Raw genomic sequence first — 11,516 nt, 5'->3', positions numbered from 1 at the left:
TTTTTTTTTTTTTTTCAGCAAAAATCTAGCTTATTTAACTATCCTGTTTATATGTATGTATGGACCCGCCAAAAGAAAGAGAATGTTTATTCTTACTTTGAATATTTTTTTGTTATATGCCGCTGGACAATTGTTTTTGAACAAGAAAAAAAAATAAGATTGCATGTGTGCATCAACATGGAATGTAACTAAAGTAATGTGCAATAAAAATAAAAAGGAAATGAAGCGATAAAAACACAATCTGCTTTACCAATGTTGACTGGAAAATGATTCTTTGATAAGCGATGGGCAGATTAGACACATAGCATAATTTAAAACATAGATTAGGCAATATTAACGTTACATGGGCCGTGGACCGTGGCATCAACAGGGTAAAAAGGAAAACACGGCCTGGCACTGAAAGTGTTAACACTATGCCGTCCGTCCACGAGTATATACATGTTTCGGTGCCATGCGTTGTGGACCTGGCAAGTTGTTATTGTTTTATTCCATATTTATAACGCTATTAACGTCCGCGATCGAGATCAATGACCTACCCACATATTTGATTTTCGAAACATGCAATACCGGCCAGATCCGCTTAGGGGCGACATCGCTCCACTGCAGTATCATTGAGGGGATTTAAAAAAAAAATAATCTTTTACAGTCTGTGGGCGTTTCATATGAGCCTCGATTCCAAACGAAGACCCTCCATCTTTGATCATGTTACCGAACGCATAGTTCAGCCTGGAATAATGGGATTTATGATTAGCCAATGGACATATCGATCGACCAGAATCCGATGACTAATGAAGAAATGCTGCCGGCGATCACATGGCCTGACGGTAGGATACTATTCCCCCAAATTACAGCTGGATTGGACATTGTTTTAAAACCTAACGTGATAGATCACTGACATTGGCTACCTGAACGCACACTCTATTGCTAATCAATAATACTAATCGGCGTTCCCCGCCGCCCCCATTTCATCCATAGATGCTCTGTAATAGTCCGGATGCTACGCACTTTGTTTTATTTCATTCGTATATATACAGCAGAAATGGCGTTTGATATAACGGCGCCAACGTTTAGCCTATTATCTAGCTTCCTGAAAAAAAGAGATGAAAAGCGCGATAAACCTTATATTCACGACGCTATAAAATGACAACCAACCGATGGATTTTTATTTTCTTTAAGCCATTATGAAGGCACAGTTTATGCACTCAAGTGACAATGAGAATGGACAGATAGCAATACTACAAATTATATATATAGCTCTTAGAAAGTACATCGGTTTGTAAACAAACCTCTGTCCTCTGAGGCATAAATCGCCGCAAGAGTGCGGTCGCCAAAGTGTTAATGAGAGACGTGGACTTTACATCAACCAACAATGTCTTCATGGGCATGGTGAAGAAGGTCAGGAAGGAAGGAAGAGATACTACAACACACCACCCTGCCCTGTCTCTCGAGGACATCAACGTCCTAAAGTCATAATTTTCCATGAGTCCAACCCAAGAGGTCTCCAGAATAAAATATGGTTCGACATCCAGCTCCATTTTGGCCGCAGGCAGTGGTGCAGTCGTAATATGGGCCAAGGCCAAACGCCAAGTGCACGCGCGCTCCCGCGCATACATGTGTCGAGATCAAGCAACCCCCCACCTACAGGGCTTGTATTTGGTTGTCGGTATCCCATTATTATGCAAAGTCTAGGTGATAAGTGCCGGCGGCCGGGGTATACGGGCCAACGAGTCATTTTTGTGTCGTCGCGCCGGCACTTATCACCTAGACTTTGCATAATAATAGGATTTGCGTACTTCTGCCTCAGTGACGAAGCCCAAACTTCGTTTGACTGCGTATGCCCAGCACTGCACCCCTGGCCGCAGGGGAAGCGAAGGCAACCGCCACCTAAAGCCTGAGTCCTTCGCGGTCAAAAGAGACAAGAACGGGAGCAAGTTTGTGACCATGTCTTTTAATGAAGACACTAAAAACCATAAAGATAGCTAATCGCTAATAGCCAATGCTAACCACAATGCGAATTTCTAGCTTTGGGTTAATGGTGTATAACAGTGTAAAGCTAATAGCTAGCTAATCACTAAGCTAATTGCTGTTTGGTCGGTAAAGCAGTAATGGCATGGTCAATAATTAAAGGTGCATTGCACTCATTATGTTGGTATCAAAACCATTTGGTTTTAGTGGCGGTGGCGCTGGTGAAAATTATTCTAGGCGCGGCATAGTGTTGTATGTATCATGTGACTAGCCCATTGAATAGTCCCTGTGCCAGGCAGGCGCTCTGGTTGCCCTGGTGGATCGGCGTAATTCCGCCCTAGGTCAGGGGGCGACACAGTGGGCCCCGTGGGGGATCGGCTCCCGGGTCCAACGGGGCCGCTGGTGACGCCCGAAGGATCGTATGCGAAACAATCAATCAATCAAGTAGTACAAAGATACTGAGGTTAGTATTTCTGAGTGTTTTCAGATCTTCTGACCGCCAGTTTGCCGGAAACACAGGATGTAACATATTTTCAACAATAATAATTGTTGTTATTAGAACATTGATTAACAGTACTTTTGTTAATATCTTTTTTGTATACATGTCTTTAGTTAACTTACTGCTAGTGCTGTTTCTGCTACCACCCCATGCCAGAAGATGGCAGTAATGTCCTTCAACATGTACGATACATCCAACGATTCGCAGGCAAAAATGAGAAGGAAACCAAGGACTTGCTGCTCATGTTTTAATAGAAACACAATGTTATTGTAATTGTAACAGTAACATATTTGTGTACAGTAGATCTGCGTGAATACTATCTTCTCTCATGTTAGCGACTATCACGTTCAATTCGTCTGTCACTCATAGAGATGACATACATTCTAAAACAAATATGTCCGAGACCACATAAGTTAAGACACTTCGTTGGTACAGGTGTAATATTCTGCAGACGTTTTCATGCTGAACAAGTAAGAGTATGATTTTACCATTTTCCTCATCACATCCACACAATTTCTGTGGTTACTGTGCGTTTCTTTCGGCACGTGTGTCTCGATTAGGGGCTACGCTACAGTGTGTTTGTTTCTGTTACAATGCATGAAAGCTTTTTTAATTGGTTGACTCAAAATGCATGACATTTCACAGATACATCTGGAATCCACTGGACTTCCAATAGTTCATCACAGCAAGTATGTGTGCGATCTCCCACCGAACCATAGATTTCCTATGGGAAAGTTTCCCAAGGTGCTGGATTTTCTCATAAAGGATCATGTCATTACACATAAACAGGTGAGTGAGACGTTTGGAATGAGAATATATCCCACGCATACACTTGTGACATCCATGCTAGATAGCCATGAAGTGCTTTGAGAAGCTAGTGAAGGGCTACATCTGTTCCTCCCTCCCCATCAACCTGGACCCCCTGCAATTTGCATATCGCCCCAACAGGTCCACGGAGGACGCCATAGCCCATGTGCTGCACACAGCAGCATCACATCTGGACAAGAGGAAGGGGAACTATGTGAGAATGCTGTTCATCGACTACAGCTCAGCATTCAATACCATAGTCCCCTCCAAACTCATAGCCAAGCTCAGGGACCTGGGCTTGAACTATGACCTGTGCCAGTGGGTCCTGGACTTCCTGACGGGCAGACCCCAGGTTGTAAGAGCCGGCAACTGCACCTCCTCATCCATCACGCTCAACATAGGGGCCCCCCAGGGCTGTGTTCTGAGCCCCCTCCTCTACTCCCTGTACACACATGACTGCGTAGCACAGCGGAACAACAACACCATCATCAAATTTGCTGATGACACAGTAGTGGTGGGCCTGATCTCTGCCAACGACGAAAGGGCCTACCTGGAAGAGGTAGAGAACCTGTCACAGTGGTGTCAGGAGAACTGCCTCTCCCTGAACGTCAGCAAAACAAAAGAGATGATTGTGGACTTCAGGAGGTCGGGGGTCAAGGACTACAGCCCCCTCAGCATCGACGGGGCACCAGTTGAGAGAGTGAACAGTTTCAAGTACCTCGGAGCCCACATATCCGAGGACTTGACATGGACCACACACATTGACAGTGTTGTGAAGAAGGCACGACAACGCCTCTACTTCCTCAGGCGCCTAAGGAAGTTCCAAGTCAGTCAGAAGATCCTTAGGAACTTCTACTCATGTACAATAGAGAGCATCCTGACCGGCAACATCACCTCCTGGTTTGGGAATAGCACTGCACAAGACCGTAGCAGACTACAAAGAGTGACACGTTCAGCCGAACGCACAATTAGAGGGGGGCTTCCCACCCTCCAGAACATTTACAACAAGCGGTGCAAGGGGAAGGCTAAGAGAATTATTAAGGACTCGAGCCACCCGAACAACTGCCTCTTTGAACTGCTGCCGTCAGGCAAGCGATACCGGAGTCTTATGGCGAGCACAGAAAGACTCAGAAGGAGCTTCTATCCCCAGGCCATCAGGCTGCTAAACGAACAATAATCGCTAAACGAACAATAATCACTATGCAACAACCATCAAATGCACACAGCACACACACCCACACGCACACACTCACTCAAACAAACAACACACTGCAGCACCCACTCTCCACACTTTAGATCACACAAACACACTTACACTTTATATTTATTGATAAAGGATTTGCACTACAACTCGTACACCTACTGTGAATTGTACCCAAACTGCACCTCGTCCATTTATGCCTTGCACTATATAGTATTGTATATTAGTACACTGCACAGTATTGTATATTGTATGGTAACTACGTCTACGAACATTGTACATATGTCTAAACTGAACACTGTGACCTCTTTTTTTACTTCTAATTTTTACTATGTCTTTATTTCATACTTATCTTGTCATGCACAGTCTCTGGAGCGCAACAGTAAGAAGCATTTTGTACAAAAGTATTCTGTACTTCTGTATGACAACTATTAAAGAAACTTGAACTTGAAACTTGAAACTAGTAGTGACTCTAGTTGCTAGAGTGGTGTTATAACCAGAGACTGGAATAAACAACTGTACAGTTTTGCTTGTACAGTTGTACAGTGTGTGTGTCCCCAACCCCTCCCACCCAACCTCCTCCAATGTACAGTTTTTACATCAAATGTATATACTCTCTTTTCTGGACTCTTTTTGTATCAAATCTGGTATGTCATAAATGTAATGTATAGATGTAGCAGTACTGTCTGTCATGTATGTCATATATGTCCGGATGAATTGAAAATGGGGGACCCTGATGTAAACAAGACGAAAGTCTTTCTCTGGTCTGCATCCCCTTAACAATTGTGTGTATTGAGATGTACTGTATTGTACCCATTCTGCAATCTGTTAATAAAGTTTTCAATCAATCAATCAATGAACATCAGCCAAATTAGCTTACCTCTAGTGTAAAATCTTGTGCAAAATCATAATCATCCTTTAGCATAAAACAGTGTTTTGTTGATGTAGAATAAGTTGATGGTGATGATATGACCATGAATTATGAAATAGTGTAGGTCGTCGATTTCGTTTCATATTAGTCAAGATAAGATATTCCTTTATTGATTCCCTTGGGGAAATTAAGGCAGCATGGGGGAGGGGAGGGGAGGTACAGCTATGGGCATGGTAATAGAAGACATAAATACAGGCAACAAAATGATAGTACAGTAGAAAAGTAAAGACAGGCAGTGTAAACAATATAATTAACTCTGAATAATACGCATGTGAGCAAGTAGGCAGTGTGATCAAAGGTGCAGATGAGGGTCTGTATGCCCTATCAGTTATATTACACATTACAATACATATGGTTACAATTAACACTAGAATCTAAATATGTGCATGCATGCATTTGCAAGTTAACCAGGTTACAGTGGCGTAGGTTTATCGACACACTTTTGTTCCATCAGGTGTGGATCCCTAAGATAGCCTCTCAGAACCTACTGCGCTGTGTGCACACCGACGAATACTTAAACAACTTCATTAATGGAAAAACCGGGGAGAAAGAACAAAGGAGAACAGGGTTTCCCTGGAGCGAAGGCATAGTGAGACGCTGTAGATATGAAACAGGTGAGAACAGGCTCGGTACGATCATTTGGCAGCTGGATGTGCTTAAAGGAACACGCCAACATTTGGGGAAATTAGCTTATCGTCTTCTCCAGAGAGAGACAGGAAGATAGATACCAGTTTCCTCTCTGTGCGTTCAGAAAGCGATCTGGCTGCATGTTAGCCTAGCTTAGCACAAGCGGACAGTGCCGGTTAGCCTAGGCCCTAGGGCATTGTCCAACTAACACCTCTCCCGAAGGCTAACCGGCACTGTCCGCTTCCATTCATTGTGCTAAGCTAGGCTAACATGCAGCCAGATAGCCTTCTACTGAACGCACAGAGAGGAAACTGGTATCTATCTTCTTGTCTCTCTCTCTGGAGAAGACGGTAAGCTAATTTCCCAAAATGTTGGCGTGCTCCATTAAGAAACCACTCGGCACCGACGGGCTAATTTCCCTGTCTCCAGGTGGAACTGTGCTGGCGGCACAGGTCGCTCTGCAGAGAGGACTGGCCTGCAGCACGGCTGGAGGAACCCACCATGCTTTCCCAAGCTACGGCTCGGGGTATTGTCTCCTCAATGACCTAGCGGTGGCTGCCAGACACCTGCTGGATGACTCCTCCTCCTCCTCAGCCAGGCGAAAGGTTCTCATTGTGGATTTAGATGTGCATCAGGTAGTTACGCGCATGTTGTACTTGTACGGTTGTCTTGTGCTGTTCTAGTGTGTGTATGCTTGTGCGTGCGTGTAGCCTAATGTTTTGTGTAATTTTCTGGTCAAACCCGGGATGTTGTTGTGGATCCGACAGGGAGATGGCACAGCTTTCATTTTTAAAGAGGAGCCAGACGTGTTCACATTCTCGGTGCATTGTGGGAAGAACTTCCCGCTCCATAAGCAACGGAGTGACCTAGATGTCAGTGTGGAGGATGGAATGGAGGATAAAGAGTACCTCGCCACAGGCAAGTCACCTTTCCCACAGGAAACTCGATTGACCTTAATTCCTATAGTCATGCTCGGATTGGGATTCCTTTCCACCCCTCCAAGAGTGTGGGAAGGAATCCCAACCCGAGCACGGCATAAGAGAAAAACGGCCGCCGCCATGTGAATATGGTCAATGCACGTTAGGAAATGCATCCGATGTATAGGTCCAAGTCGTGTGAATCAGCAAGGAACCTATCAAAGAAGGAAGGGTCATTACGTCACAACTTTCAATTCGGCCGACATTGAGTTGAATGAGATCGGCCATCTCCCTGTTTATGACCCGTCATTTAAACAGGTTATTACCTCGGATGTCGGAATCATCTGCAATTTGTTGCATTGTTAACTAGCTAACGTTTGATATATGGTTTGATGTATATTTCCTCAGATAGCTGGTATATTTTGAATTCTAATACAGGCCTCAATAGAACTGGCACCAAGCAGAGCATAGAACGCCGGTATTCTGACGTGACTGACGACCCTTCCTTCTTTTATAGTTTCCTTGTGAATTATAAGGATGTTATGCACTGTTCTTTATGTGTTCTTTCACCAGGATCATAACTAGTCGTCATTTGTATGAATTTTGGAGCAGTTGAGACCCACCTTCCCCGGCTGCTGGACACCTTCCGCCCAGACCTGGTTCTGTATGACGCTGGCGTGGACCCTCACAGGGAAGATGAACTGGGGGGACTCAGTCTCACTGACCAAGGTGAGCGACAAGGTTTGACCTCGGGTGTCTCCAGTCGGAATGATTTTAGACCATTCCCCTTGGCTTTGGTAATAACGGCACAAGTGAATTTTGGTTACATTAAAGGTCTTGTCCGTCCGTCCATCCATTTCTCTCTATCTATCGTCCATCAATCTGTCCGTTTTAGGGCTGTATAAGAGGGATCTGTATGTGATGAAGACTGTGGCGGCCAGGGGTATTCCTGTAGCCAGTGTTATAGGGGGAGGCTACTCCAGAGACGTCAGCAAGCTGGCCCTCAGGCACTCCATTGTCCACAGAGCAGCAACACAGGTACAGGAAACGCTTGACGAAAAGGACTTGGCCTCAAGTGGCCATCCCTTTCTGTGCAGTGGCCCACGAGGTATCTCGTTGTATCAAACAGCCCTAGTTGTATTACTAAAGTAATCACACAAGCCACATGCAAACCATTATTGTTCAAACCAGTATTGTTAAACAAACACGCCAACATTATGGGAAATGTGCTTCTCCAGAGTCAGACAAGAAGATAGATACCTATTTCCTCTTTGTGCGTTCAGTAGAAAGCTATCCAGCTGAAAGCTAGCCTAGCTTAGCACAAATGAATGGAAGCGGATACGGACCAGTTAGTCTAGCTGTTGGCCAAAAACACCTCCCAGAGTTTTAAGCTAGGTTAGCTGGTCCGTATCCACTACCATTAATTTGTGCTAAGCTGTGCTAGGCTAGCTTGCCAGATAGCTTTCTACTGAATGCGCAGAGAGGAGATTGGCATCTATCTTTGTGTCTGACTCTGGAGAGGATGGTAAGCGCATTTCCCATAATGTTGATGTGTTTTTTTTAAGGATAGCAGAGTTTGAGTGAAATAACAATGTTCTATATATTGCAGGTATGGAGAGAATGTGGAATGTAGGAATCCATCCCCAGGCTCAAGAGAATCCTGAGAAGAATCTATTATGTGTGCCATATCAATGTGTTTTTATTGCATGCCTTATTATAATCTTTACTGAGTGGTTTAGTGAAGCATTTTTCCATAAACAAACACGAATTTCCTGTTTTAATGCTGCAGGAAAGGCATTTAGTTAACATGAACGTTTAACAAGTTAATGCAGTTAATTTGCATATGTCTACTGTAATATTGATGTATGGTGTACAGAGCATGCTCCAGGGTGATGGTGATGGCAATACTATATTGTTTGGCCTCCAGTACCTTAACAGACAGATGAACAGACATACACTATCGCACACGGGAAACCATAGGGCACATTAGGAATATAATAGTTTTGCGATTTGCATACATGTTCATTGTGGTTTTATTCCTCATTTTGTTCAGTTAGCTTTCAGAGAGTGGTTTTACATTTGAATTACTTTCTATTTTTAAGAACGGTTTCCTTTCTTTTATTATCCACTTTTTCTCCCCATTTTTCTATTTTTCCTCGCATCCCAATTTCGTATTATCCAATTCTTCCCTCCCCTGTCTTGAACGTTGCTAGACTATGCCTCCCACAGGTCGGTTGTAGTGAGGACAGAAGCCTTGCATCACGTGTCCCCTCCGGTACATGAGGAGGCAGCCTGTCGCATCTTTTCACCGCAGCAGCTCGAACTCTCAGTGGCGAGGAGTAACGCGTGGGAGGCTCACGCTGCCCCCGCTACTTCCTGCTTCCGCCGCACCGGCGTCACCAAACCGACCTGTAGGAGTCACTGTCCACAACGTCAAATCCCCACCCACCGGCTTTCCCACCCTCTAACACTTGCCAATTGTGTTAGTATGAACGACCGGCCAGCCGGTAGCAACGCTGAGAGCTGGGCTCGAACCCAGCGTCTCCTGCGTTAGAGGCAAGCGCCTTGCCCACTGCGCCAATCAGCCGCCAGAACGGTTTCCTTTTGTTATTGTATCCGTTTCAATTTTCCCAGCCAAGGCCTGAAGGAATTAGTCTGAAAAGTAAAGCATTACTGTCCATCGATGTATTGACACTCAGAAGTCAATAACATAATCAATTCGAATAATTACACTCAAGAGTGCAGACCTCCTCCATGGCTTAACATCTCTCCACTGTCACACTCAAACCTTTTTCTGGATAGATGACAGAAACAACATTTTATATATTGTCAGCCTTGACAGACCCATCCAGAGATGATCAACTTTCCTGCCATCATGATCTTCTTTTTGGCTGGGAAGGGCAGTGATGGTGTGTAGGTGAGAAGCCCAAGTTTCAGCCCCATCTGCTTAAAATATCTACATTAAATGTACTTATTACATGGCGTTTTAACATTCACGAAAATGCTTGATTGTGATTGGTCAATAGCGCTCGGTTGCCCATAGCAGCGGTCAGTTATTTTTCGATAACGGACCGCTGCCAGGGGCAACCGAGCAATAATGACCGCTGTTCGCAGCTGGAGCAATCAAGCCCACTGACACACACTGCATCAGTGCAATCAGACACACCTGCTGGCTGCCGGCAATAATAATAATAACTCTATTTGGGCTGACAGCGGAGCCACAGAACAACTGCGTCTGCATTTGATCTCGTCTTGTCGATGGTGTAAAATGAATTAGGTATATTGTTAGTAAGTTAGCCATGTAATAAGCGGGATAATGTATAGCCTATACTCGGTCATTGTCGCAAAATAATTGACCTTCACTGACGTTTAGAACACCTCGGCGCAGCGCCTCGGTATTCTAAACTCTGTGTTGGTAAATTATTTTGCGACAATGACCTTGTAGCTATACATTATCCCTTACATAATGTACATGATGTTATAGCCATAAGTAATATATTTACCTATTGTATCGAAAATGTACCTCGGGGTACCATCTGTTACACATATACAATAAGTACATATATTACATGTAAACCTTTTACAACATATAACCCTCCAGTCACCCTTGTCGCAGTTCTGGTCAAAAAGCCCTTTGGTCAAAAAGCTCCCCTTTTATTGTCAATTATTTTAATATTGGGTCGGGATGTGCCATCAGTTGTACTGTGTGCCATATCAATGTGTTTTTATTGCATGCCTTATTATAATCTTTACTGAATGGTTTAGTGTGATTAGGCCCACCCGCTGTGTGTGTGTGTGTGTGTGTGTGTGTGTGTGTGTGTGTGTGTGTGTGTGTGTGTGTGTGTGTGTGCGTGCGTGCGTGTGTGTGTGTGTGTGTGTATCTATGTATGTGGGTTCACTATTTAGTATTCTGGCAAAGTACTAGTATAGACCCAAAAGCAGAAGTGGGGTACTTATGTGGGTCCGAATCCTATGACTGTGTGTTGGAAGAAAATAACTCTTTGTGTAAATAATAAAGCATTGTATATGTTTTTAACTGTCTTGTGTGTGTGTGTGTGTGTGTGTGTTTGGGATACAGGTAATTGCGCATGCCATGTGTGGCGACGCGGCACACACATGCACACAAAATACAATAATGCGGGTACATGAATGATAAATATTGATATGTTGCCCAGCCCTACGTGAGCAGAAGCATAGATTACGTCACTACATACTCGACAGGAGCGAAATCAGCTCTTCTGAAGTGAAAAGTGAAGCTTTTTTCCATAAACAAACACGAATTTCCTGTTTTAATGCTGCAGGAAAGGCATTTAGTTAACACGAACGTTTAACAAGTTAATGCAGTTAATTTGCATATGTCTACTGTAATATTGATGTATGGTGTACAGAGCATGCTCCAGGGTGATGGTGATGGCAATACTATATTGTTTGGCCTCCAGTACCTTAACAGACAGATGAACAGACATACACTATCGAACACGGGAAACCATAGGGCACATTAGGAATATAATAGTTTTGCGATTTGCATACATGTTCATTGTGGTTATATTCCTCATTTTGTTCAGTTAG

At 44.0% G+C, this 11,516-nt stretch overlaps 1 protein-coding gene across 1 annotated transcript; it reads left to right on the top strand.

Annotated features, from left to right (window-relative positions):
* The first annotated feature begins 687 nt into the window (after positions 1–687).
* Positions 688–8,592, top strand: LOC311227316 (uncharacterized protein-like). Its single transcript, XM_084312921.1, has 8 exons — positions 688–824; positions 3,110–3,253; positions 5,858–6,017; positions 6,460–6,665; positions 6,798–6,948; positions 7,560–7,676; positions 7,843–7,985; positions 8,557–8,592. Exons 1-8 carry the CDS (start codon positions 789–791, stop codon positions 8,578–8,580), a joined length of 981 nt encoding a protein of 326 aa, XP_084169047.1. The 5' UTR covers positions 688–788; the 3' UTR covers positions 8,581–8,592.
* Positions 8,593–11,516: the final 2,924 nt, after the last annotated feature.

Source organism: Notolepis coatsorum (genome assembly GCF_963971535.1).
Source record: "Notolepis coatsorum genome assembly, chromosome: 1".
Taxonomy (NCBI): domain Eukaryota; kingdom Metazoa; phylum Chordata; class Actinopteri; order Aulopiformes; family Paralepididae; genus Notolepis; species Notolepis coatsorum.
Note: the sequence above shows the minus strand (reverse complement) of the source record. Positions and strands in the feature narration are given on the sequence as shown.